Genomic DNA, 27,449 nt, shown 5'->3' with positions numbered 1-27,449 from the left:
TTTCTTGATTGCTTCTTTTTCTTCTTTTGTTATCCATCTTTTTTGACTGAATTTCACTCGGACCACAAGCGATGATTTTTGCAAGCCATTTTCAAGATGTGTAGAAAGGCAAGAAGAGAAATGTGTTAAATTAAATTTGAGTGCAACAAGTAGAGTCTTTGTGTCATTGTGTGGATAATAGGTTTAAAATCTAGTAGTACCCTAAACTTGTCATGAAAGAACGGCAATTTTCCTTTTAATTTGATTTATAAATTCTAACAACTTGGGGACTTTGCTTGGATTTAGTTCTTAAGAAAATGAATTTTGTAAGTGCTCCGACAAGTTTGGTATTCGAAATTTGGATTGAATACATTAGGTTGCACCTACCGGTTCATTGACAAAACGAGCCATCCAACTATATTATATATATATATATATATGTGTGTGTGTGTGTGTGTGTGTGTGTGTGTATAATCAAAACCGTCAGTTCACAAATCGTCCCCTGATCTAATTTCTTCTTCGCATGATTTCCAGGCATCCACTAACATGATCAAGATTCAAGGTCAAATTAATCTAACGCGTTTTGACAAAGTCATGCAGATTCACTTCGCAAACAGTAATGTACCCTATGCTCAAGAAATTGGAACCATCCGCCAAATTCAACAGGCCGGCCAACATGCAATTTGTTTATTAAGGTTTTAGCTAACTAGCTATATATCTCTGATCTCCCTAGCTCGTCACTCCCTCGTGTATAAATATCACCAGCATTCCACTCACGTTATCTTCAAACCTCTCTCCTAAGCATCATCAATGGCTTCCAAACTTTTCTTTCCCATCTCAGTTCCCTTTTTCGTTATCCTTCTTCCCTTCTTCTTTGCCTCTCTATCTTATGCTGCAGAGAGCAACAATAACCCAAACAAAACAGTCTCCCCAGGAAGCATTTGCGTTCACACCCCATACCCTTCTTTCTGCAAATCTCTGCTCCCTAACGGGACCTCAAACGTCTATGGCTATGGCCGATTTTCGATCCAGAAATCACTGTCGCAGTCCAGTACATTTTTTAACCTGCTGGAGAAATATCTTCAACGCGGGTCCTCTTTGTCCACAACCACAGTTAGCGCTCTTCAAGATTGCCGGTTTCTAACCGGACTAAACATGGATTTCTTGTCAGGCTCCATTGAGAATGTCAATAGAACCAGTTGGATTCTTCCCGACTTGGAAGCAGACAGGCTCCAAACCTTTCTTAGTGCCATTCTAACCAACCAGCAAACTTGTTTAGATGGCCTAAAAGAAACGGGGTCAGCTTCAAGTGTGACGAATGGGCTTTTGGGCACAATCTCCAATAACAACAAGCTGTACAGTGTTTCGCTAGCCCTCTTCACCAAGGGTTGGGTGCCAAGCAACGTAACATGGAAGCCCACGAGGAAACACGTCACATTCAGAAATGGACGCTTACCCTTTAAAATGTCTAGTCGGACTCGTGCTATTTACGACTCCGTGAGGGGGAGGAAACTTCTCCAATCGGTGGATGATCAGGTTACCGTGTTTGACATTGTGGTCGTGAGCCAAGATGGAAGCGGAAATTTCACCAACATCACTGATGCCATTAATGCAGCTCCAAGCAAAATCAACCCTACTGATGGGTATTTCTTGATCTATGTCACGGCGGGTGTTTACGATGAGAATGTGTCCATTCCTAAGAGCAAGAGGTACTTGCTAATGGTTGGAGATGGCATCAATCAGACGATTGTCACAGGCAACAGAAGCGTTGTTGATGGATGGACAACCTTCAATTCCGCAACATTTGGTAACTAAGAATTCTATATTCTTCTCATGTCAAGTTTTTATTTTTTGAACTAATTAACTGTTTGTATAACATGGGAGGGAATCTGATCAAGGATTTTCATGTCCGCCATTTCAGCTGTGGTTGCAACAGGTTTTGTAGCCGTGGACATGACTTTTCGCAACACTGCCGGAGCAATAAAGCACCAGGCAGTGGCAGTTAGGAATGGAGCCGATATGTCTACATTTTATCGCTGCAGCTTTGAAGGGTACCAAGACACCTTATACACACATTCTCTCAGGCAATTCTACCGAGAATGCGATATCTATGGTACAGTTGATTTCATCTTTGGAAATGCTGCGGTTGTTCTGCAGAACTGCAACATATATCCCCGTTTGCCAATGAGTGGACAATTCAATGCTATAACAGCACAAGGGCGAATCGACCCTAATCAAAACACGGGTACTTCCATTCATAATTGCACGATTAGAGCCGCCGACGACCTGGCCTCCAGTAATACAAATACTCAGACATACCTGGGAAGGCCATGGAAGGAGTACTCGAGGACAGTTTTCATGCAGAGTTTTATGGATAGTTTGATAAATCCTGCTGGTTGGCGTGAATGGGATGGAAGTTTTGCACTAAGCACCTTGTATTATGCTGAATATAACAACACAGGACCTGGATCGGACACTGCAGCTCGAGTGACATGGCCTGGTTGTCATGTGATTAAAAGCACCACGGATGCTGTCAATTTCACTGCGTCTGATATGTTACTGGGGGAAAACTGGTTGCCTCGGACAGGAGTGCCCTACACTGGTGGCTTAATATAGCCAGGAGCAACTTCTTCTTGGATACATATATTTGGCGGCTTCTCCTTGTCAAAAGCTTGGCACTTGGCAGTTTCAATCATTCATTCAAGATTGGAACACAACATTTGAATAATTTAATTTTGATTTAAATTTGTACTCCTGTAATTGTGAATTATTAGCCAGGCAAGAGGATTACTTTGCACTTGACCAATGAAGTGCTTTTCATTAACTTATGAACTGGTTTATTTGCCCTTTTTTTTTGTTTTTAAATAATGAAAGCTAATGCAAAAATTGTAGAATTTCGTAACAATATAATAAGACAGAAATATTTCTTTTTTTTTTATGGACTCTATTGATTAATTGTATGGTATTAAGTGTCTCTTAAACATGATTGAAATATTTTAAATATATTTATTAATGTGATATATTTTAAATAATTGAAAAATAAAACTAATTAAAATATTATATTATTTGACTGAAGTACGACGATGAGAAAAAATTATATTAAAAAAATGAATTGAAAGGGTCCGTCAAGCCGTGTGGCGTGTGCCACCTTCCCAAGGAATTGTCACAAAAATTCTACAAACAGAATCCTACCTTCCCGAGTAATTACTATTTATTCAATCCCAAAATATATTTTTCGTATTGTATTATATTGGTATCTATTTTAAATTTCTGAATAACTAATTACACACATCCACGATCTCCTCTCCCTCTAAATTCCAAAACCCTAGGTGTGGTTCCACTCTTCCACATACATACCCACCGATCCAATCCCATCCACTCCGGTTCCATTCATCCATGGCGGACGAGGCAGTCCCGTCGGCGTCCCAGTCACCTTCGTCGACGTCATCGGCCCCGCCGCTGGGCCACTCGGTGATTCCCATAGTCAACAAGCTACAGGACATTTTCGCGCAGCTCGGTAGCCAGTCGACCATCGAGCTCCCACAGGTAGCCGTGGTCGGGAGCCAGAGCAGCGGCAAGTCCAGCGTGCTCGAGGCCCTAGTCGGCCGCGACTTTCTACCCAGGGGATCGGAAATCTGCACTCGGAGGCCGCTCGTGCTGCAGTTGTTGCAGACGAAGAGGAAGCCGGACGGAACGGAGGAGGAGTACGGGGAGTTCCTCCATTTGCCGGGGAAACGGTTCTTCGATTTCTCAGAGATTCGGAGAGAAATTCAGGTGCCTTTTCTAATCTGTTGCTTTTCGAATTTTTGTTCCAATGGAGATTGTTTTTAGTTGCTGAGAAAGGAGAATATGATTAAATGTGATGATTTCGATTATCTGGTAGGACTCGTAGATTTTAGTGGAGGGGTTAATGGTTCTGTACTTTCTGTTTGTTTGCTGAGGAAGTGATGGAGAGAGTATACACGGTTAAAATGAGTCTGGTTGCTTAGGACGTTTGGGAGAAGATAATGAATCTTGATTTTGATACGTGATTTCTTAGTATACGATACATGAGAATGCATTAGTATTACTGGCGCAAAAATCTTTGATCGGTCTGGAATGGTTTGGTTAATTTGCACTGGAGCTGTTGCATTAGCCTTATAAGTTCAGGTACTTTATTCATGATGTCAATTGTATTTGAAGGTGCACTGACATGCACACACTCACCCAGTGTGTAAGTCAAATTGTCTTCTTTCTCCGGTTCTTTCTGATATTGAGGTAATCTGCTCGTTGTGCATGAGCAAGGTTTGTATAGAAAGAGAAACATTACTGTAACTTAATGTAATATATATATTTTGATAGGTAAAAGAGATTTTATTGATCCAAGAATATATATATATATATATATATATAAATATATATATATATATATAAACGTAGGCTATAAGTGACAGTTTTGCTAGGTTCTTTGAAGCTCTGAACATCACCTATATCTCTCTCTTCATTGCTCTTAGGCTAAGTTAGTTTGTGATTGCTTGTTTTTCTCAATTCAAATTGTTTAACATATCCTTGTAACGAACTTTTAAGTAGTTTTTGTAAACCATGAACTCTGGCTTTTCTTTCCTTTCTTTTATTTTCTTGTCACATATTTTATTTTTAAATAATTCCCAATGGACTATAGGCTGAGACAGAGAGGGAAGCAGGAGGCAACAAAGGTGTCTCAGACAAGCAGATTCGTCTGAAGATTTTTTCACCAAATGTTCTTGATATCACCCTTGTGGATCTACCGGGTATAACAAAGGTTCCCGTTGGTGACCAGCCCTCTGATATTGAAGCACGAATTAGGACAATGATCATGTCGTACATTAGAACACCAAGTTGTCTAATTCTGGCTGTTACACCAGCAAATTCAGATTTAGCAAATTCAGATGCGCTTCAGATTGCTGGAAATGCTGATCCTGATGGTGAGTTCTGAATTGAGGAAAATTTCTGCTTTGGTATGTTTTCTTTCTGTGTGTTGTTTTTACATGTATTTAATTGACTTTTAAGTGTTAATTTTCTAATGGCAGGTCATAGAACCATAGGTATAATCACAAAGGTACCTTATACCTTAACTTGATTCTCTTCACTATTAATTTTCTTTTCAAACATACTTAGCAAAAAAAAAAAAAAAAAAAAAATTCTTGTCAAACATTGTCAAACTGTGGTCATTCTCTGATGAGGTTTGGTGTTTCTCTATATGAATTTAGTTGGATATAATGGATAGAGGTACTGATGCCCGTAATTTATTGCTTGGGAAAGTGATTCCCCTCCGACTTGGATATGTGGGAGTTGTTAATCGTAGTCAAGAGGTAATCATGTAACTCTTTAGGTTTTATTTATTTATTTGGTTTTTTTTTTTTAATTTTAAATTTTAAATCAAGACTGAGATGGACAAAGTAGCATACAGTTCTAGTTAGCAAGTTGGATTAGGTTTTGATTTCTCTGTTCAATTTAATGCTTTGAACAGGATATTATGCTCAACCGGAGTATCAAAGATGCTCTTGTGGCTGAGGAAAAGTTCTTCCGGAGTCGTCCAGTATGCCCATGCCATCCCATATTATTCATTGCTTTATGTGAGTTGGATTCCATTATAAAATTGTTGACTTAATTTTATTTTTCTCAATAGGTATATAATGGTCTAGCTGATCGCTGTGGCGTTCCTCAGTTAGCAAAGAAGTTGAACCAGGTAGATACTTTTACAACTCACTAATCACAAAAATATACTGGAAGTCTGGAACGTAATTGAGCTATTCTGAAATAGATGATTGTTTTTCATCATCTCCTGCAATTCAAGTGTATGTTCACATGCAACACACCTTGTTCCCTTGTCCTGCCCTTTTTCCTTTCATTCGGCATTATCATCCAATTATTTTTCCCCGTTGTAAGTTAGTGCGGTTCTGGATATGTCCCAGAAGTTTCCTCTCTTGAATGCTAAATTAGGGTTTTAATCCTTAAATTCTTTATGAACCTGAGATTTGTTACATCTGATTCATTTGCAGATTCTAGTACAACATATCAAGACAGTGCTTCCAGGGCTGAAGTCACGCATAAGCTCTACACTGGTTTCTGTTGCCAAGGAGCATGCTAGTTATGGAGAAATCACAGAATCAAAGGCATGTTTTATTATGTTGAAAGTGCATACAACTTTGCATCGTCATTGCATGTCATAAGCTTATTGGTTTTGTCCTAGTCATGACAGTGGACTTTATTATTATTTTTGCATTCCATGCCACTGAGATCCAGTGTCATCTACAGTAAGGAATGTTTTTGAATCAATTTTCATATTGTCTAATGTTGTCACTACTTGATGACTGATGTTGATATTTTTTTTTTTAAATTGCTTGGCAGCTTCTGTTGGCTATTACTAACGCTTTGCTTATATTTACTTCAAAGCTGTCCACTCTTGTCGTTTCTTTAAATGTTTATACTGATTCCTACATTCTATCCTTCACATCTAAGAAGCTTGTCAGGGAACTCTTCCTGCATTTTACATTCCTATGATCTACTTTCTTCTGTGTGTTGGATTGGCTCCACATTTTTCAGATGTCATTGACTGATTTCATAATCTGTTCTTTATTCACTTAGTTGGAAACTTCTTTTTTACTACTAGCATCTTGCTACAGTTTTTCTAAGTCTTTGCTTTTTCTGGCATCCTATTTCTATGTTATTAGAATGTTTCCCATATATTAACTCACTTATTGGATTCAATAGGCTGGTCAGGGAGCTCTTCTTCTTAACATTCTTTCAAAGTACTCTGAAGGTAAATATGGTTTTGCCTTAGATTTGTTGTCTTTAGCCCTCTATATACAATGCCTTCTCAAACTAACGTTCTGTAGCATGTCTATTTTGTCCATGTTTTGTTCATTGATTGTAAGATTTGTGCCTTCTTGTAAACAGCATTTTCTTCGATGGTGGAGGGGAAAAATGAAGAAATGTCAACATTGGAGCTGTCTGGTGGAGCAAGAATTCACTATATTTTTCAATCAATCTTTGTCAAGAGTTTAGAGGTGTGTTTCGATATCTATAGGCACTTTCCCTGGGCCTTTTTTTCCCAATGGGATTTGCTTTACACTTTTTGGTTTGGTGTTGCGATTTTGTGGTACTTCTTTCAATGATTTTTTTTTTTTTTAATCTATAATCATTGGTCTTTCTGTACCACCAACATCACAATGATATAGAAAATTGTAAATGATGTTAGATTTGGATTTTTAGATTATTTTTTAAGTGAACAAATTTATGGTAGTTTTTGATTTTTGTGTATAAATTCATATTCACCTCAAAAGATATCCTTAAACCAATTAACTGTTGAACATGACCCCAAGGGGTTGGCCCAAGTGGTGAAGGCTTTGGTCTTAGGGTCTCACTCCCTTCAAGGTCCAAGGTTTAACACCTCATGGGTGCAAATAATCATTTGGGGCCACACCCCCTGGTGAAAAGCCAACGATTTAACCAGTTCTGTGTAGGGAAACTTCCAAGGGTGTGGTACATGGGACCAGGGTTTACTTTGCAGGGGTGGTTCCGAAGGGCCTTGCCTTGGAGAGGTTCCCCAGCATCAAAAAAAAAAAAAAAAAAAAAAAAACGTTGAACATCACTCTTTCAAAGTTGCTCCTGATAGTCTATACCCCACTCATTACAACTGTTTACTAGTGTATAGCTGATTATCACCCAAACCTCTTGTTGATTAAAATTATTTTTCATGAGTGAGCTAGCTTGCACCCAAGATGTGATGTGCTGAATTCCATTTTGGTAGCTGGGCTAAAGTGCCAGTTTGTAGTGTGATATTGACCGTCTCTGACGCAATTTGATCTCTCTTGCAGGGGGTGGATCCGTGTGAGGACCTAACTGATGATGATGTTCGAATTTCTATTCAGAATGCAACTGGCACTAGATCTGCATTATTTGCTCCGGAAGTAGGTCTTACCTTTTTTTTTTTTTTTTACATAATGATTTCTGTAATATCATTTTGATTTTGGTGCTTTAATATCATTCTAATTTTTTTCCATGTATTAGGTGCCGTTTGAGGTTCTTGTTCGAAGGCAAATAGCACGACTATTGGATCCAAGCCTTCAGTGTGCCAGGTTCATATATGACGAATTGATTAAGGTGGGGGATTTCTTATGTCCTGTCTCTGGTGGTCTCACAATGCCACTACATGTAAATCTTAATCTCAAAATAAAATAGTTCTCTTCTCAGATAAGCCACCGCTGTCTAGTCAATGAACTGCAGCGATTTCCTGTTTTGAGAAAGCGTATGGATGAAGTTATAGGCAACTTTCTCCGAGAAGGCCTTCAACCCTCGGAAACAATGATTGGGCATATTATTGAGATGGAGGTATGCTGAAGTCAAGATAGACATGTTCTTACTTTCTTTTCATTATGGGGCCTTCCAATTTAATTTTTGTTCCACTTTATAAACCTGGATAACAGCAATTGATTTTCAACACGACTTGGATTTCACATTTCTTGCCATCAAATGTTACAATGCTTACTAACGTTAAGATTATTGGTTTAATTGGTACCCATTGAGGATTGAACCTAATGGTCTAGGAGGAGGTATCAAAGCCATTGCAAAAGATATGATTGATTAATTATGGTGGTGATTTTGGCATCTGTATATTATGTGGTTTGCTTGTGTTGGTCATCGGTAATTTCATTGTTGTTAATCTTTCATCTAATTTAGTTGCATTTGTTGCATCGAAACATTTCTTATCAGACTGTTTTATTTTTCTTTTAAGCATGCCTATACGCATAATGTAGCATAAAAACATTATTGGTAGCTACAGAAGATCCATCTATTTTCTGTGGCTAGTTATTCCCCCCCCCCCCCCCCCCCCCCCCCCCTCCTCTCCTGGGGCCGTGGGGGCGGGAGATAATAACTAATATGGTATTTGATGGACAGGGAGTCTATAATAATAATGAGGTCAGCAGTAAGAAATTAAAGTCCTTTTTGCTTACTTCCCTTGCGTTATTTCTGCAATACAATTATTCATATTGCTTTGTATTATGAATCTTTTAATACATACTGGCTGCACTTAACTTGATTGTGAAGCATAAGAATGCTGAGGATTTTACTTGTCCCAAAAAAAAAAAAAAAAAAAGAATGCTGAGGATTTTGTATAAAACCAAATTTGCAGATGGACTACATAAACACTTCCCACCCAAATTTTATTGGTGGGAGTAAAGCTGTAGAGATTGCAAAGCAACAGCTTCCTAAGGTCTCTCTCCCTCTTTCCAGGCAAAAGGTATACATTTGCTGTGCTTATAGTTGTGTATATTTTGCAATTGTTAAGATCTCTCATTTCTCCTGATGCTTTTTTTACATCCCTTGGTCTGAAAGGATGGTTTAGAGCCTGATAAGGTGCCGACATCAGAAAGGAGTGTGAAGTCTCGAGCCATGCTTGCCAGGCAAGCCAATGGAGTTGTGTCTGATCAGGTATTTTTTGTCCTTTTCTGATGGCAAATGAGCAGTTCCCTTATACAGCGACAAAAAAAAAAAAAACTATGCAAAATTTGTGCTCGAACTTGTCATTATACTATTTAAGATACAAGGTTTTATTTACACTAATATTCACGGTTGGTCTAATTACTTTTGTTTTGTGATTTATTTTGATGGACTGGTAGGGTGTTAGGCCTGTGGCTGACGTTGAAAAAGTTGCATCGTCTGGTAATGTGTTATTCTGATATTATTATTTGTACTTCATTCTTTGGAATTTGTATGATACACACTCCTCAAATCCTCGATGATGCGAATTGCGTGAAAGCAGCTGAAACCCAAGGCTTTTAATATTTTTTTCCTTGGTTACTTTTAAAAAAAAATCTTTTTTTCCTTGGTTGCAAAAGCTGTTCCTGACAGCAAAAGCGGGTAAAAATCAAGAATCTGTACTAGGATTCCAAGATATTCTAAAATTTGGGAGGAATGATAATTGATCAGGAAATACAAGTGGTTCAAGTTGGGGAATTTCATCAATTTTTGGTGGAAATGATAACCGCACTTCTGGAAAAGAAAGCTTCATAAACAAGTCATTTAGTGAACCTGTTCATAGCTTGGAGCAATCCGTCTCTATAATCCAGTTGAGAGAGGTACTTTTAGCTGTCCAGTGTCTGTTGTGGACTAACTGATATTCTTCCCCCTGTTCATATTTTCTAATAAATATTTATTGATATCCTTTAAGCCCCCAAGTGTCTTGAGGCCAACAGAAAACCAATCAGAGGAGGAGGCTATTGAAATTATAGCCATAAAGCTGCTGTTGAGATCATACTATGACATTGTTCGGAAGAACATCGAGGACTGTGTACCTAAAGCAATTATGCACTTTCTGGTATTCTCATCCGCTTTCCCTGTAATATCATGGAAAAAAAATTATTTTGTATTTTTGCATAGAACGTGCCATCCATCTGTCTTACACATTATTTCTTATGATTGCATCTGAATCAATGTGCATGTCAACAATCTGTAAAAATTTATATAGCTTCGTTCTCTCTATCATTATTTGTGTGGTAAAATATTCCTTCATCATGCATTGTTTTGGTTCTGATAGTTCCACAACTTTTATTGCCATGCATCCAGGTAAACCATACGAAACGTGAGCTGCACAATGTTTTCATAAAAAAACTTTACCGGTAAGGGAGAGCAGTGTACCTAAATAATTTGACTTTTTGATACTCATTTCTGTCCTTGCTGATAGTTGATTGTTCCATGTATTTTTATGGTCGAAATCAGGGAGAACCTGTTTGAAGAGATGTTGCAGGAGCCAGAGGAGGTAGCGATGAAGAGAAAGCGCACTCGAGAAACACTCCGAGTTCTTCAACAGGCTTTCCGGGTAATCATTTCCTGATTGGTAACCAGCATCAGAGGCTTTAGTGTATTTATAGGGTCTCCAAAATTAAATTTTAATTTCTCCATTCTGTTTGGTTTTTTATTATAAACCTAGTGGAAGCAATATTTGTTGTCTGCATGGTGGGTGACTTTTTCTTCCCCACTGCTCTTTTCCTGACCGTGTATAACTATGTAGCCTTGGGTTTATGGAGGTGAATTTTCTTTGCTTAAGTTTACTAGCTGTAAGATGCTATAAATTCCATAGTCTTGTCTTAGGTTCAATAAGCTCACTAAATTTGATGGGAAATTGGTGGAATTCATTGAGACTAGTTCTTTTGTGTAGACCTTGGATGAATTGCCTTTAGAAGCTGAGACAGTTGAGAAGGGCTACAGTTTGGGCTGTGATCCGACAGGGTTGCCAAAGATCCATGGATTGCCAACATCATCTATGTATTCTATGAGCAATTCCAATGATTCCTACTCAGCTTCTCCCAAAAATCCGAAGTCCCGAAAGTCATCTCACTCGGGGGAGCTTCAGCCACCAATCTATAGTAATGCAGACTCTAATGGAAGTGGACGCATGTACATGCCAGGTCTCTATCCAACGGTGGATCTGTAAGGTATTTGACTCTGCGTGTTGGTCCATGTCCTTTTCTTAACGATATCAAGGCTTTGTTATTCATTTCATTACCCTGTCCCAACTTTGGAGATGGTTGGAATTTGACCTGTCAGGGCTGGCTTGTCGGTTGGGGAGTCAGCATATTCTCTCCCACCTAGATTTTGTGCAAAGCCAGATATTGGTATCATTTTCTTCTTTATATGTTTCTTTTTGGTTCCTCTAATATAATATAATATAGGCGATAATTGCATTATTAATGAGTGTGCAAAAAGAAGAATAACACGGAGCACATATACCTCTCTTTTTTGTCAGAACCAGCAGCCTTACCACATATTCCTTCTCTTTTCTTTACGAGCTTTTTGGTTTGAGATTTTGTTGAATGGTTATGGCTTCAGCCAGTTGTATAGTTATAATCCATGTTTGTGGTTTTGTGCCAATATGCGCCGCTACCAAATGGGAGGATGGTTTGTTTCAGTCAAGCTCCTTTGCTCTGTTGTTGACGCTTTACATGTAAGGCTGTGTTGATCATAATGGAATGTTTTGTAATTGAAGAGAATATATTATTATAGCAGTATTTTTCCATGAATATGTTATTGGTTTATTTGATTCATACCACTTTGTATCGGCTTCTTTATCAATATCGTGTTGATTCGATTTGCAGTCTTTCTATTCTATTCATGATAAAGAAATCTGATGGAAAATAAACTTACGAACGATGCATTAGATTATAAAGTATTTTTTTACTATAAAATAAATATCATATCATATCACGCACGCCAACGTCAAATTTGTGAACTAATTTTTGTGAGATAACTTTGTTATTTTAGCATACGAAATGTTACTTTTTCGTGGTGGATTTTATGTTTTTCAGAGACTGTACAGAATTTGTCTATTTGTGTGATGCTCTATATGATAAGAATAAGGATCTCATATAAGAATAGATGGTGTATAAAATTTTACAATATTTTGAGAAAGAAATTTTTGCTTTTTTATAATATTTCAATAGAGCTCCAATAATACTGATTAATTATTTTGAAACTTTTGGAGAAGAGACAAATGGCTTGAGCCTTCTATAGAGGCTAGTAGCATTACAATTTGAGCCCTGTATAAATTATTTCTCCTTTCTAATTGAACAGGAAAAAGTGTATGGATGGAATGCCATTCTTGCTAGCCTCCAACTATTTGACTCGACATCGATTAATGTTAGATCCAGTTTTTAAAGTAGGTAAGACCTCGCACTTTTTTTTATTTTTCAGAAAGAATGGAATCTATTATTAAAAAATTAATTTTTTTATATAGATTGTCTATTTATTCATTTTCATGGGATTTATACACTCTAGACTACAAATATCTTTTTTTTTTTTCCCAATTCTCCTTAAACAATCAAAATAAAGTGCAATTGAGTGGACGAGAGAGGCAATAACGAGGAAAAAAGGAGAATTATTCACAATATAGATCTAATGCAATGTACGGCGCCACTCACATAAATAAGTAAAATGTGTGTTGTACAACTTGCATCGACAAGTCAATTGTCTATGAACATAAACCACCTCTGGATATCTAACGTTAGTGAAAACCAGCGGTGTACCTGCGTCCCGGTCAAGAGCAAGGCATATTCCCCCCATGTTATGGGGTACATGGGCACACTTTCAGCTCCTTGGCCAATCAGTCCCCGTGTTCGAGACGTCAATGTCAACCTGTCAGTACGCATACATGAAGTTCAAGAACTAACAAAAACTTATATCAAAGTTGGCATGTATAAACCAATACCTGCTCATCAAAGTTCTCAGGTATCTCAAATTCTGTGCCCGAAGCATTTGCAAGTTCATCAATGGTTTCCTGCAAAAATCAGATAAGTTTCAACAACCTCCAAGCGTGTAAAATCATACCACAGAGCTTCCTTCTAGAATGATCTGAAATAAGTTCCTTAAGACGCTGAGAAGAACATGAAAGAGAAGCAAGCCATACTCGTTGATTTATGTTTTCATGTTTTGGCAAGTTGCATCTCTCTCTAATCTTCTATGTTATTCATTTCGATAACTGATAAATATAATACAGATGCTAAGATAATAATATTTTTTATAAGGCTGAGAATATATTATTATGCCGGTACCTGATCACCAAGGTCAACGGATGGATTCTCCAGTTCTATGGACATACGGTCAGTAACAGCTTCCGTTGTTTGCAGGAAATCCTGCATCAGCTATAAATGTTTTACTTAAACCAGATACAGATATACAAGCTGTCACTTTCAAATTGGCAACTTCTAGGCAGCATTTCTGCTATAAATAGGATCTCTAATGTACTAAAGCAGTGACATGAATGTGAGACCACAAAGGATCATAGCATCTACGTTATAAGATGAAAAGATTTTGTTTTGATATGTTATAGGATAAAAACATAATACATTGTGAAATATTATACAACATGCTAGCCAACTAGGTTTTCCAGTGTCTGGTCAAGAACGGAGCATGTCCTACCTGCTCACCTGACCTCGTAGAAGGATTTTCAAGCTCCAAAGGTACAGGTTTTGCATCATTCAGGTTTCCCTGAGCAGTCGACACAGGAGAATTCGGTATTAGAACATTAGTATTAGTAATATACAATAATAGTTTTAGACTGCATTTATTAAGCATAAAATATGTTTTATCTGGAACCACTCTTGGAAAAATCAACAAATACACAATTTCAGAAAGCAATTTGACAAATAATTTTTTGAATGATAATGTATCTTAAAATCGTAAGATAAGTTTGGGGTATTTGAGTAAAAATACAAGGTTTTTGCATTAAACTTCTCGGTTCTCACTTGTAATCAAACAAAGCTTCCAGGAGGTTCTTCAATAACCCACCGATGGTTAGGGGAAACCAATACAACCAATTGTTAGGATTGGAAAAAAAATAAAAAAAAAGATGGGAAAAAACGCATGGGTGCACACACATTTCAGATAAATCAGCATTGGAGATTTATTTGTTTAGCTCAAATGCATCACCACTAATCCTAAGAATTTATACCTGCTCATCCTCGTCAGCATAACAATTTTCAGGTTCCATCGTCGAAGGCTTAATATCAGCAGGAGTGTCCTGAGGTACAAACAATATCTTCATGAATGACATTCTATACTAAAACTACATGTTACGAGAAATTTGGCAGATGAGTCCACAAAGTACCCTATAACCACCAGATTTTCAGTTGATAAATCATAAAAGATCTAAATAAAGAAAGAAGGCATTAAAAACATTGCCCATAACGAACATCGATTTTTGTCAGCTTAAGGAAAATTATTTAATCTTAAATTTCTTAATTTTTCTTTTGATTGTTAAATAAGGATTTTATTGACGAGAATTTCTTTCTTAATATTTATGACTCGATCTGTCCTAAACCGGCTTTGTGATGTCAGGTTCGAGTATGTATCTAGATGTGGCATACATCCACTTTCAAAGAATTTCATTACACATCGTGTGTAGTAGCATTTCCCAGTGACAAATGCATGCAGATACCATGTGGGACAGTATTAAGGAAATATAGATCAAAATACGTACAGGCTCATTTTGGTCGAGAGGAATGATCCTTCCTGCTTTTGCAAGATCTCTCAAGGTTCCCTTCAAGATCGGTAAAAAGATTAAAAAAGGGTGAGTAGAACCAAAAGGAAAATACCATTATAAATTAAATAATATTACAAACAAGAATACAGGTTTAAGAGAGAAGCTAAAAAAGAATTTAAGAACATCAATACAAAAACACTTCAATACACATGGCAGAGAGGTAATACGTATTTTTGCAAGAATGGGCACTCCAGATGAAAAATAAACACTTGACCTAAGGGTTACATAAAGAAACTTACCCCCTCTCATATCTTAAACACCCAATCCCTTTTGAATGAACATCATTGTTTTTTATTTTTTATTTTTTTTATAAGTAAAAATATTATATATATCAATAAGAGTAACCAACTACACTGGATGTATACAAGAAAACACCTAGCCCATACTGGAGAGCCCCTAATGACCAAAAAAATCCGTGAAAACTACCCAAAATACACCAAGCCCAAATTGGAATGTAACACACATCCCCAACCCCAGCCCCTTGTTTCTTGTATAACTAATCCTCTACCCAAAAATCCCACTACAAGAACGTCTTCAAAATGCCCTCCTTTTAGTCTTCCCTTGACTTGAGCTTTCCCGTAAAACTAATTGTTTTTTATAAGTCCTTTTGAATGAACATATTCAACAATATTTACAGAAAATAATTGTAAACATAAAGTTAGCAATAACAAGTATAATGATGATCCCATTATAATAGAATAGCCATGCCAGAAATAGTTCCCAAGTTGCAAGTCGAGAGATTTCGTGTACTACACCTCAAGATTGGGAAATCAGCAATCCATTCCTTAAAAATGTTAAACAACACTGAAAGATGGCAGGATTTCCCACTAAAAGTACTGGCAAGGCTCAAGAACAGCTCAAGTGGGCTCATGATCAGGATATATATTTAATTCGATCAGTTTTCTTTTAAAAAATTTACAGCCATAAAATCCAAAGAAATATTTGAGATATGTGATCATCTGTCAGATTTCTAACTAAATCATCTCAAGTTTATGATAATCTGCATGGAACAGCGAACTTCAGTCTTGACTTCAGATCTAGCCAAGGTTTATCGGATCCAAAACCATCAGAGCTGCGGTTGAGCAGCCTGATATTTGGCTTGGCTTTGGCTTGTTGGCATCCATTTTGACTGCACTAGCCAAATACTGATGCTGAGTAAATTCATAGTTCATAGCATAGTTTTTATTTTTGTTTTGTTCCGGCCGGAATGGCCAGAATTTTCTGTGCCGGAACAGTAACCGGAATGGTTGAGGTAGATATTCCGTAACGGCTAAAATTCCGGGCAATTCAACCTGTTCCAGTCCATTCCGGCCGAAATTAGTGTTTCGGTCTGAAATGGTGAGATGAAAAATAAAAAAGAGTCAACTTGCTTTTGAGGTGACTGGTTGACCATGTAGTTGAAGTGCTTAGGTAGAATCTTGGGAAAGGGGCGTGCTGTGTCAGTAACTTAAGTGTGTTAGTAAAATGTAGATAAAATATAATAATGATTAAAAAAAATCGTGAATAAAAAAGGTTTAAACTTTAAAGCTCTTATATTTATGTTGTTCGTATAATGGGTTGATAATTCTGGAAGATGGTCCAAGTTCTGCTACGTGCGATTATTTTTTTTTAATAACTGAATTTATTTATATGTTAAGCATATGATTTATTTTTAAGATATTTATATGCTATCCGAACTTTTTTTTTTTTGGTATTGATATATAATTGTTTATATATAAAATTTATATAATTTATTCATATAACTTCGATTCCGAAACGTACCGGTACTGAAATATTCCGTTCCAGTGCTTCAACCAGAATGGTCACCAAAACGGAATTCAAAACTTTGGTTCATAGGCTTTGGGTATATAAATATTTATTTTATCTTTCCTTTTTTGCCCATCTTATATTTCATGTTTTGTTGTCTTCATTCTCATGGAAATCTACTTTTTATATTTTCGTACCTTGCTTCATCACAAAATAAATCTTTCCCAAAATCTGAGGATACCATAAGCAATATCAATCTCTGTTGTCATAAAGAGCCCTGCCTCATAGAATCTTCAAAAGACTTGAAAGATTAAATGAAGAAGCAATCTTCACAGAGACATTCTTTGATAATTGCAATAACATGTGTGTGTGTGTGTGTGTGTGTGTGTGTGCATAATCTGCCAACACCTACCTTGTTTGCCCACATAAGTCCACATGCATTGCACAGGGATCTAGGCCCAGCTGGCCCCCGACGCATCGCTGGAGTAGACTTTTCACTAATACCACAGTGTTGACATCTACGTAAACTACACACAATGCAAAAACAGAGCAATCAAAACAAAAGAATAAGAGCCATCTCAGCATTGAGTAGTGGATGCTACAAGCACCATGACATACTTGGGGAAAACTGACTTAAACTTTTGTCCATGAAGTTTAAACAAGCAAATGAACATTTAGCTTCAAACTCACATAGTTGCATGACTAGGTGTGCCATCACTTGAATCCCCATTTTCTGCAGCCGCTTTGTAGGTGCCCTTTAAAGACGCAAACTGTCCATTTTTACGATGCATCCTAAAAGACAAATCAAAGTTAGCTCTACCACAATGGTTAAGAAAGGAGAGAATTTCAGAGAGTCGCTCTCTCCACACCACTAGATATATTTTACATTTTTTTATTGGTAAACAAAATTTGTATTGATAATAAAGATATATTTTTTGAAGTGATACAAACATGCTTCAGTTCTCATTCAATATTGGTGGCATAATTTGTCCGATTAGGAATAACTAGGATTTAATAGGTCAGAGCTCTTTGGAATTGGATGATGGTGTACTGGGTTCAACAAATGATTCAGTTTTTCTCTAGCTCAAAATGCCATAAATTTTTTTGATAGGTAAAGAGTATAAAATACAACAAAATGCCATGAATTTAAAAGAAAAAAAGAATAAGAGAACAAGAGTAATTGGTTTTATGGTTGTCTCTAAGCATTTTCTTATTTGACATCTCAATTGAGTGATGCAGTAAGAGTCAAAGGAAAATTAGGAAAGAAATCAACCATCAACATCAAGGTTTTCAATTCTTTAGAAGTTCTATAGATGAAAATCTAGGTTATTGTATAATGTGCCTTTTATAGAACCATGTCCTTGCGAAGATCTATAAAACTTTTGGTAAGGAGTGTACAAAGCATGTTGCGAAAATCCCAGAGAGATCCCTTCAAGATAATATTGAGTATTTGAAGTCAACAACTTTACATTATATATATATATATATATGAAGGCCTTGCTTTTCTGCGTATAACAGAAGTTTCCAAAACATGCTTAGAACTAACCTCTGAGCAACCTCCTTTCGACAAGAGTACCGAATTTTCTTTTCAAAACATCTCTCTTTTCGCTTTTCACGGAATCTAACAAGGGATGCAATTCTTCGCGAAATTTTTGAACCACGTGACGTATCACCTATACCCTAATGTGTAATTGAAAAAATAAAAAATGAAAATAAGGAAATTTTAAAAGAATTTTCACAAGCACAGCGGTTCTTCAGTGGAATACCCTGCTATTCTGTTGTAGCAGAAACTGAGAGCTAGGGACACTATCAGGTATTTCGCACCCTCCCAGCAGTAGTAGCACTGCCTGCACCTGCATGTGCAAATTCCAGCAAATCAGGCTTATTTAACCCAAAAAACTCTCAAGCATCACATGCCAATGCCATTCAAACAAGAAGAAAACCAAACTAAAGATTAAAGTACACCAAAACAAAATTCCTATTGCAATTTGAGTAGAAGTACACATGAAATATTAAAAATCATAACAAACATAATAGTCAACTTGGTACCAAACTAACGACTCAAGCAGCCCACTGAAACGAGATAACTACAAAACCTAATCACATCCCCCTCTGATAGAATAGTATTTGGACACTTTGGCCCTTATCTATTGAAACTCATCAGGCTGTAACAACCTTATAAGAGACCACCAGTGGCCGGAATACTCCATACAACCCATCCCATGCCAGCCCAAATAAGTAGAAAAAATAGTGAGTCAACAATCTACATCCCAGTCCTATTAAAGCGAAAAAAATAAATCTAGATCCCAAAGGGAAATGGCTTAACCAAATGATGCATTTCTATAGGGCGACAGTCATCCTGAAACCTAAAACTCAAGCAGGCCGACTAAAATATCTCAATCATATACGAATTTCTAATAAAAAAATCCTAATTGTAAATCGCTTATAATCGTTTACCAAAATGAATAAATAAATAAAATTGAAGGACAGCCACTTAGTTTTGTTAACCACTTGATTTTCATCCTCCTTATTTTATTTTCTTTTGTTAAACAGAACCAATCAGACCTCAAAGACCGAAAACAACCAAGACGAAGATAGTAGTAACAAATAACGCCAACCTTCTCCGGCGTGACCGCGGGGAAAACGTAGACCTCGCCTTCGAACGCAACCGTGAGCTCGCTGGTGCGAGACTTCAACACGGAACCGCTATTCACCCGAGCTTCCACCTCTTCCACTCCATTCATGGCCTCGTGCGGGGCACCTCCATTCACGTATTCGTCTTCGGATCCACCTACCACCTCTATCGGCACCTGCACCAGCTGGTACTCTGGCTCCTCGAATGGCCTCGCCTGCAGTGGCTGCGCATTCACCATCTTCATTCCACAAACATCACCCACTCAGTCACTCTCCCTATCCGAAATTTCTCGGCCCTAAAAAAATTTCTCGCTTTCCAGACAGGAACTTGGACGCTTAAACCCCCAATCGCTTCAATTCCCAAGTTATAAAACCCTATATATGTATACAAGTATAGGACTCATGACGACGAAAATGGAAAGATAATGAAAGCTATGTTGGTTGGAGTTTCCTAGAAGGAAGAGTCCATTGGAATACTGAAACGAAGAAAGAGAAGAATATTTCAAGACTTGTTTCCAGAAACTTGAGATTGACGGCGATCGGAGCCGTTGAATAGAGGAAGGTGTGATGGAGAGATTACGTGGGGCCCATGAAGTAAGACGTAGTAGGTCACGTGGTGTGGAACGGAGAGGAGGAGGGTGTGTGTCAAGTGGGGACGGACACGAAGGAGTCCCAACGAACTTCCACGTGTATCACCGTTGAAAACACATCCAATGGTTGAGAGAGGAGCGTTATCTTTATGCTTGCTGCTGTCATACTAAGTCCAATATTTTATGGTATATAATTCTTTCTAATCGGCTCAAATTCCAGTTTATTCTTATGTATTTTATTTTATTTTTAATATTTTTTTACTTAATAGAAGTAATTATTAATATATTAGTATTTTTTTAAATTTTTTAAAAATATTTAAATATATTTAAAATAAAAAAAATTATAATTTATATTAAGAACCCACCAAGACGATAAACTTGAGTAGTATAATAGCACTACCAATAATACAAATATCAAGTACAAAAAAACTCGTTTAACTTCTATCTTAAGTAACCTAACCATCTAATTTTATTTTATATCATATAATTATTATAAATTTTTTAAACTCTCGTATCAAATATAATAAATAATTTATCTTTTTTAAATTTTAAAATAAAAATTATATTAAAAAATTATATTTTAATAATATTTTATTTAATTTTCAGCCTTAATCCTAACTTATCTCAACATTATTCGAAATAAAGAAATGAATTTATAATTTTAAGACTTTGGAAACTCTTTTAAAATAGTGGATGAATCTGATATTTATATAAAAATTTATTTTTTTAATGATAGATTCTACATTTTCTAAAATGAACTATATATAATATTACTCATTCAAGTATTAATTTTTGTGAACATTAAAACCATAAATCGTAAACTGATTTTACCATTATTCCTATCAGTATTAGAAAAGAGTAATGACACACACTCAACCTTTTTATTCTTTATATAACCATATTTTAAAATAAGAATATTTATATAAAATGATTTTAATTTTTAAATTATTTTATAATAATGTCGGTAATTGATAAATTAAAATATAATTGTATAAAAAATTGTAAGATGATTTAGCTCTACTTCCTTCCGGTAGTAATAACCTTTTCATTTTCCCCCTAGAGTTGTTGGTCTCCACGTGAAAAACGAAGATGTTCGTTCATCTTCGTGTGCAGGTATAAAGAAATGCCAAGATTCTTGCTGCGACATTAAAGAATTGCCCAAAACAGAGGAGATGAACCCATTGTCGCCCGTACAAATTATAGCCACACACACAAAGAACAAGTTTTTTTGTTTTTCAGTAGGTAATCGAAAAGTAACATAAATGACATGTATGTAAAATAAGAGTTGAAGATACAGCGTTATATGTACACGGTCAAAGCAAATTGTACGTTACTACAGGCGAATTTAGATCCCCAACTACTGCAATGCAGGCTGCTAATTTGTCAGTCATCTTTCTGCAGTTACAGCTGAGTTATCGCCATTAGCAGAGGAGACCAGTTCTGCAGCCGGGGTTACAGCATCTGAATCGATTGCGTCACCATCGCTCTGTGATAAGCACCCATGAGGAAGAGGGGGAAGACGGAGGAATAGAAAATCACACGCACATACCCACAAATATACAGAAAAAAAAAATATACGAGGGCAGGAAAAAGAATTGTCTGGTGGGGGGAAGGGTTCACAGACATCTTCACAAGGGGTGTAGCTCTACCTGTTCAATTGTCTTCACAGAGGAATCCAGGACGCTCACATTGGAAACCTTGGGAAGATCTCGTAAAACTCCCTACAAAACCCAAGTTATGATATTAAGATCACTCAAAGCACTTGGAATTAGTTTTGGAGAGAGCACAATATCTTTGAGGAAATTTACAAGGCTTAGCATGCATGGTTGTGAGTATGATGTGTCTTCAAGATTAGTTAAATATTCAACTTTGTGTGGATGAACAAAAAGGAACACAATTCAAGTGCCATGTGGTAAAGATAAAAAACGAAGTAAAAGAAATCTATGATTCTACAACCTCATCTACCCTCACAAAATCCCTTAGAAGCCAGGAGGAAAGATCAACCCAAGGTCGAAGTGGAAGTAGACAGTATAGAGGTTAACTAAATAACCAAATTAAACAAGGTGAATACAGCCATAAACAGTAATGTGAAGATCTACAGAACCGGTACTGCAACCCACAAAGCACTCAATGTACATGACTTCAGTATATTGTTTTTGTAATTGCACAAACCTTGTTGGCCCACTTGAGCCCACATGCATTACACAAAGTCCTTGGACCAGCTGGCCCTCGACGCATCATTGGAGTGGACTTTGAACTGATTCCACAATGTGTACATCTGCAAAGAACGTCACAGAAAAGATTTTACAAAATGAGAGAGAGAGAGCATATTTTTCATAAGTATGTAATGATCTTAAGTTCAAACCTGCCACCATCAACTTCTTCAAAGACGCATCAGAAACTTGGGGAGCGTTTATATCAACTTAAATGGGAAGGGCACTATAGGCAGGTGATAGGAAGATCCATTCTATGGTCCTCAGAATAGAAAAGTATACACTGGAGAGAGAGATTGCACTCACAAAGTTTCCTGCATGCTATCATCTTGTCCAGAACCCTGTGCTCCGCTAAGAACTGAAGACTCTGACCCCACTACATCAGCTATGGCCTTCGATGATGTAAACTGACCCTTCTTACGCTGCATCCTGCATATAGGCACGGATGAAAGATGAGAAGGTGACCAGAAGGAAACCCATTCTGGCAGAAGGGGAAAGGCAATAAAGATATAGGCGGGGAAAAAAGAAACCAATAGACAGTGAGAGGGAACGGGGCAAAGCTTCACAATGCTGCATTTATTCCATAATATCCAACTTACTCCCCTCCACCACCACCACACCACCCCCCCCCCCCCCCCCCCCCCCCCCCCCCCTCCTCTTCCCTTTTCCTTCCTTTTTCTCTCAAAAACAGAGACAGAGAGAGACAGTGCAACCCTAAATTATTATTGAGATCACAAGTATTTCAAAGCCAACCTCTTTGAGTCTCTAGTATATCTAACTAAATTTTTATTTTTGTTGGATATAAAACCAACATTAGACTTAATATGAGAACAGCTAGTTCAACTAGAATAATCAAATTTTAATCTGCAACTTGTTTTACAGTTAGAAAGTGCAATTTAAACATACCTGAGTGCAACTTCTTTCCGTACACTATAACGGATTTTCTTATCAAAACACCGCTCTTTTCTCTTCTCTCGAAAACGGCTTAAAGAAGCAGCTCTCTGTGGTTGAATTGATCTTCCAGGAAAGTCATTAATACCCTGGAACAGATGTAGCCAGTGAAAGTACAAACAAATCAACAACTTTGGAACATGCCATAGTTTTCAGAAAACTTGTGTGATTTAGGCATTTATCACCCTTAGATTAAGAGGTGCTGCTCCCATGGTCGGCATGACAGAAGGGATTTCATATCCACCCAAAAGTAACAACACAGCCTGCACCTGTCAAATCAACCCAAGAAAATCTTAAATTACTTACTGTTTCATATTTACAAGCCTTAAACCCTAAAATACTGGATGTGTATGAAGATGACCAGAACCGCATTATTTGTTTCCTTCTCTTTCTTGGATAGAGTAATCTGGTTCTAATATTTTTCTTACCACAACCAAGATCCATTAAAAGAACCACTTCGACTTACATGGCTGTTTAAACTGGAAAAACAATCCATCATCGAGTAGCAATATGTAAAAAAATGTAAAAAAAAAAAAAAAACAGTATTTTACTGATAACTATAACACAACTAGATCTTTGTACAAGTCTAGAACTCTGAAATGATTCAGGAAAATAAAAAAAGTTACAGGAATATAACCCAAAAACCAACTGTTTTTTTATAAGTAATGAAGGACTTTATTAATGAAGAATATAGGCATAGCCCAAATACCCGACATATACAATAGATGCACCTATGCTTGATGAACACCCATTACAAGAAACTCATGGACACTTAGTTCACCCAAATCTATCACCACTGACAAAAACCAATATAACTTTTATATCCCATATAAATTACAAGCCTAATATGACCTTTTGATTCTTCAATGCACTAAAAATTTCTTAAAACTTGAGAAAGAACGGGGAGAAAAAGAAAGGAGAAGCACATACGTCATTAAAAACGTAGCCAGCAGATAGAAGAGTAATTGTTTTCGGGTTACACAGCATCCAAACATAAAAATGGCATTATAGCCAAAATCCAATCGAAAAGTCCTAATAGTCTTTGAGGGTAAATGAAAGCTATATACATAAAAGTAAATCAGATGCACGAATTTGACCAAAAAGGGAAAACCAAACTAGCTTAGGTGGACACTAGCAAAACATAAATTTGCAAAACGAAAATAGTTAAGATACCACATAATCATACTAAATTCCAAAAACCTAACCCAAACCCTAATGGGTGGGTAAGCCCTAAGCCGCATCAGAAATTTATGAAACCTAGCATAATTAAGAAAAAAGGAACCATATGGCAAAACGACTAGAAAATTCACCAAATGAACCAAAACCCATGTCAAGATCCTAAACCTTTTTTCTACCAAATCACCATCAACACATAAAACAAAGCACAATTCACAAACTTCAGCAGCACCTAGAAGAAAAAACCCGAACCTTATCCGGAGAAACCGCATCGAACACATAAACCTCGCCCTGGAACGAGAGAGTGAGTTGGTCAGCGCCTCCGTTACCGGTCACTGGAGGGTATTCAGAGCCGGGAACATACATAGAATTTGCAGCAACTTCCTGGACGCCACCGTTTAACGTCACCGCTAAGGCGTTGTCTTCGAACCGCATATGGGGGTTGTCAATGGACTCTTCGCCTCCTGCAACATCTTCGTCTTCTTCATCAACGTGACTCTCTATGTTATTGTCAATTGCTCCTGAATTGTACATCGAAGCTTCACGAATCGATTCCGGCATTGTCGCAGCTTTACTTTACAGGACCCATTCAATTTGTTTTTCCGAAGTACAAAAAACAGAAACCCCTAGAATTCATAAACACATTGAAGCACTAATAAAAAGCTAAATTTCATAAATACAGCAAAATCTATATATATAATATTTAAAAAAAAAAAAAAAGTCTTCACAGCGGAAGGTCCTAAAATAGACCTGAAATTTACGAATACAATTGCAGGAGAAAGCTCTTCGGAATTACAACAATTCAAAAGCGAAAATATCAAGGATTTAAATTAAATCTCAAACCCAATAAGTTCCAGTAACTATTAAAAAGCTTGAATTATCCTTGAAAAAAAACCTATAATTCAGTTTTACCGCAGTGGTATAATAATTGAAAATGCGAAGAAATTTCTTTTTTAATGAAATCCAACGTTCAAGGTAATTAAACCGTACAGGAAATTTGAAGGATTGAGCAGTTATGGTGAGCGGTGAGAGAGGAAGAAAGGGGAAAGAAGTTACGGGATTATTTACGGGAAATGCCACTGTTGGAGGGTGCGGGGGCGAAACAGATGAAATATGCGGCAATTCTACGGCAGCGGACAGAACAGAGTGGTGAGTGGTCAGAGAATACAAGGTTTTACCTTAATTGCTGAGTCGGCACGAGCTGATGTTATGCTCACAATAAATGATATATTTATAAAAAGAATCTACAAATTAACTTAAAATTATACAAATTTATTAAGTCAGATAATATATTTAATAAATTATTTATAATACATAATTTAATTTTTAAGATAAATTTTAAATTTTATAAATTAAATATTATCATTTAAATAATATGTATAGTATGTTCTGCATATTAACTTAATAATAGAATAATTTTTTTTTCAAAATATTCTTGAAATGCTAGACATTTCTAATATGATGAACAGCTGTTGTAACATAAGGGCAATCCAGACAACCACTAGAGACAGTCAACATCTGCTGTGTAACTTTGAACAATGAACTGTAAAAAAGAAAATTCATCGATCTCAAAATCAATATGAATACAATTTAGTGTAATAGACAGCCTCCAACTAAATGTATAGAATCATTTTCCTAATTTGGATTCCTCATCGTGTACTGAATTTCCCGAGTGACAAAAATCCTCATTTTATTGTATAATTAAATTGCTACAACACTCTAATTTATATCTTTTTATAACTTTACGAATGAAACATGCTTAAAAATAAATAAAAGAATGAACAGCTATTGTAACCTATGAAAGTGCTGATGGCTCCTTCTAAGATTAATATATACATATATTTATTTCTAATTTTTAGGAATGCTCGAGTTCCTAAGCCACCAAATTAGGTCTTAAGATATTTGGGTTTTGGTTAGCAAGAACGATAGGTTGAAATTGATTCTGAAATTTGAGGAATCAACCAAGTGAATCTTTTTGGCACAAAATGCAATCAAACCCACCCACATGCAACCCCCCATCTATCAATCTGTACCATGTACTAAAGATATAAGTGTCGTCAATATTCCTCGTACTGTCATCCTACACACGATTTGTTATAGTTTCCTTAATTGATATATGCTCTTTATTGGGAAAGATACATATAAAAGAGACATTTCGAATCTAGAAACTGAAACCATGAACGTAGATGAAGAAGAAGTTGAGAGACTTGAGAAGAAATCAATAGGCTTGGCAAATTCCAAATCAATGGTTCTTATAGGGTACAAACTTACACTACCTTTCTTTCAATTTCTGTTGTTCTCTCTCTCTTAGATTTGAGATCATTTTTCTCTATCTCTGTCACCCTTACATTCCAAATTGCTCCTCGACCCAGATCGAGAGATGAATTTCTTGGGATTCGAGTGTCTAATAATGGACTCGATGGTGATCTAGATCCAGGTTATATGAACCATGCATATGCCTAATCTCTTGTGTTTAAGTGTTTAATAGCCGATACTCCCTTGGTAATTGATAGATGGGGAGATCTAATCGTGTCATTTGTAGGCCTGTGCAAAATACTCGCTAGGCCACTCAACCTGCACAACCCGGTTGGGTTGAACCCACTAAAATCGGATTGGGTACATGTTGAATCCTATTGGGTCGAACATGCACAACTCGACCGTGTTGCTTGCTGTAACGTCTAGGCCCCCCCTGACCCTCTTCCCTTCAAAACCCACCGTCCTTATAGTCTCCTTTTTTCTTATGCAAACTACCTAAATCTTGTAGATCCAGTAAGAAAAGCTTAAATTGAAGTGCAAGACTTGGATTTGGGACCACACGGAGAAGGGTTTTCCTGTGACGAAGCTCATGAGCAGATAGTGAGAGGTAAGCTCCCTTTCTCCTATTACTCATCCTCCTCCCCTACGAAGCTACTTCCAATGCCAATAAACTTCATGAGCTGGTGATAGACTCGTCCCCAAAAAACGAGGATGACGATGTTAGACGTGAGGACTCCCAGGAAGATGGCGTTGGTGCTGGGAGCACTACTACCTGTCGAGGAATCAATATCATGGAAAGGGAGCATATGTTCAATAAGGTTGTGACTCCAAGCGATGTGGGCAAAC

At 36.9% G+C, this 27,449-nt stretch overlaps 4 protein-coding genes across 13 annotated transcripts; 2 read left to right on the top strand and 2 right to left on the bottom strand.

Annotated features, from left to right (window-relative positions):
- Window positions 1-475: 475 nt before the first annotated feature.
- LOC122312967 (probable pectinesterase/pectinesterase inhibitor 20) lies at window positions 476-2,915 on the top strand. The gene is made up of 2 exons (XM_043127653.1): window positions 476-1,786; window positions 1,901-2,915. The coding sequence occupies exons 1-2, from the start codon at window positions 790-792 to the stop codon at window positions 2,593-2,595; spliced, it is 1,692 nt and encodes a 563-aa protein (XP_042983587.1). The 5' UTR covers window positions 476-789; the 3' UTR covers window positions 2,596-2,915.
- Window positions 2,916-3,139: 224 nt separating this feature from the next.
- On the top strand, window positions 3,140-12,072 carry LOC122314426 (dynamin-related protein 3A-like). 3 transcript variants are annotated; one of them, XM_043130026.1, is made up of 21 exons: window positions 3,140-3,753; window positions 4,640-4,922; window positions 5,028-5,056; window positions 5,208-5,309; window positions 5,468-5,536; window positions 5,627-5,686; window positions 6,000-6,113; window positions 6,712-6,760; window positions 6,898-7,007; window positions 7,818-7,910; window positions 8,011-8,103; window positions 8,182-8,331; window positions 9,134-9,241; window positions 9,337-9,432; window positions 9,621-9,663; window positions 9,931-10,079; window positions 10,172-10,318; window positions 10,567-10,619; window positions 10,720-10,819; window positions 11,159-11,435; window positions 11,548-12,072. In XM_043130026.1, the coding sequence occupies exons 1-20, from the start codon at window positions 3,376-3,378 to the stop codon at window positions 11,432-11,434; spliced, it is 2,502 nt and encodes an 833-aa protein (XP_042985960.1). In that variant the 5' UTR covers window positions 3,140-3,375; the 3' UTR covers window position 11,435; window positions 11,548-12,072. The 3 variants fall into 3 exon arrangements, with proteins under 3 accessions (XP_042985960.1, XP_042985959.1, XP_042985962.1); XM_043130025.1 differs by having other exon boundaries at window positions 11,525-12,072; XM_043130028.1 differs by having other exon boundaries at window positions 3,143-3,753; window positions 8,194-8,331; window positions 11,159-12,072.
- Window positions 12,073-12,854: 782 nt separating this feature from the next.
- Window positions 12,855-19,963, bottom strand: LOC122314427 (GATA transcription factor 19-like). Of its 6 annotated transcripts, none has more exons than XR_006243707.1 (11): window positions 19,402-19,962; window positions 18,550-18,636; window positions 18,330-18,463; window positions 17,474-17,575; window positions 17,196-17,310; window positions 14,975-15,034; window positions 14,447-14,515; window positions 13,923-13,983; window positions 13,548-13,637; window positions 13,205-13,273; window positions 12,855-13,131 (listed from the first exon to the last, which is right to left on the bottom strand). XR_006243707.1 is itself a non-coding variant. In XM_043130029.1 (11 exons), the coding sequence occupies exons 1-11, from the start codon at window positions 19,660-19,662 to the stop codon at window positions 13,084-13,086; spliced, it is 1,104 nt and encodes a 367-aa protein (XP_042985963.1). In that variant the 5' UTR covers window positions 19,663-19,961; the 3' UTR covers window positions 12,855-13,083. The 6 variants fall into 6 exon arrangements, 4 of the variants coding, with proteins under 4 accessions (XP_042985963.1, XP_042985964.1, XP_042985965.1 ...); XR_006243708.1 differs by having other exon boundaries at window positions 13,548-13,628; XM_043130029.1 differs by having other exon boundaries at window positions 13,915-13,983; window positions 19,402-19,961.
- Window positions 19,964-21,161: 1,198 nt separating this feature from the next.
- LOC122314377 (GATA transcription factor 24-like) lies at window positions 21,162-25,543 on the bottom strand. Of its 3 annotated transcripts, none has more exons than XM_043129911.1 (8): window positions 25,404-25,543; window positions 24,600-24,973; window positions 23,357-23,440; window positions 23,127-23,260; window positions 22,527-22,649; window positions 22,180-22,285; window positions 21,657-21,728; window positions 21,162-21,493 (listed from the first exon to the last, which is right to left on the bottom strand). In XM_043129911.1, exons 2-8 carry the CDS (start codon window positions 24,906-24,908, stop codon window positions 21,395-21,397), a joined length of 927 nt encoding a protein of 308 aa, XP_042985845.1. In that variant the 5' UTR covers window positions 24,909-24,973; window positions 25,404-25,543; the 3' UTR covers window positions 21,162-21,394. The 3 variants fall into 3 exon arrangements, with proteins under 3 accessions (XP_042985845.1, XP_042985846.1, XP_042985844.1); XM_043129912.1 differs by having other exon boundaries at window positions 25,416-25,541; XM_043129910.1 differs by having other exon boundaries at window positions 25,338-25,489.
- Between the last annotated feature and the right edge of the window lie 1,906 nt (window positions 25,544-27,449).

Source organism: Carya illinoinensis, chromosome 6, assembly GCF_018687715.1.
Source record: "Carya illinoinensis cultivar Pawnee chromosome 6, C.illinoinensisPawnee_v1, whole genome shotgun sequence".
NCBI lineage: Eukaryota > Viridiplantae > Streptophyta > Magnoliopsida > Fagales > Juglandaceae > Carya > Carya illinoinensis.
Note: the sequence above shows the minus strand (reverse complement) of the source record. Positions and strands in the feature narration are given on the sequence as shown.

Excerpts from the sequence above, each read along its gene's own strand:
- LOC122314426 (XM_043130026.1), top strand. The coding sequence starts at position 3,376 with ATGGCGGACGAGGCAGTCCCGTCGGCGTCCCAGTCACCTTCGTCGACG. Across the intron at positions 5,687-5,999 it reads TAGCAAAGAAGTTGAACCAG|ATTCTAGTACAACATATCAA; the intron begins GTAGATACTTTT and ends ATTCATTTGCAG. Across the intron at positions 10,820-11,158 it reads TTCTTCAACAGGCTTTCCGG|ACCTTGGATGAATTGCCTTT; the intron begins GTAATCATTTCC and ends TCTTTTGTGTAG.
- LOC122312967 (XM_043127653.1), top strand. The coding sequence starts at position 790 with ATGGCTTCCAAACTTTTCTTTCCCATCTCAGTTCCCTTTTTCGTTATC. Across the intron at positions 1,787-1,900 it reads CTTCAATTCCGCAACATTTG|CTGTGGTTGCAACAGGTTTT; the intron begins GTAACTAAGAAT and ends CCGCCATTTCAG.
- LOC122314427 (XM_043130029.1), bottom strand. The coding sequence starts at position 19,662 with ATGAAGATGGTGAATGCGCAGCCACTGCAGGCGAGGCCATTCGAGGAG. Across the intron at positions 13,984-14,446 it reads ATGCTGACGAGGATGAGCAG|GGAAACCTGAATGATGCAAA; the intron begins GTATAAATTCTT and ends TCGACTGCTCAG. Across the intron at positions 13,132-13,204 it reads CTGAGAACTTTGATGAGCAG|GTTGACATTGACGTCTCGAA; the intron begins GTATTGGTTTAT and ends GCGTACTGACAG.
- LOC122314377 (XM_043129911.1), bottom strand. The coding sequence starts at position 24,908 with ATGCCGGAATCGATTCGTGAAGCTTCGATGTACAATTCAGGAGCAATT. Across the intron at positions 23,441-24,599 it reads ATGCGGTTTCTCCGGATAAG|GTGCAGGCTGTGTTGTTACT; the intron begins GTTCGGGTTTTT and ends TTGATTTGACAG. Across the intron at positions 22,650-23,126 it reads CGGAAAGAAGTTGCACTCAG|GATGCAGCGTAAGAAGGGTC; the intron begins GTATGTTTAAAT and ends GCCTATATGCAG.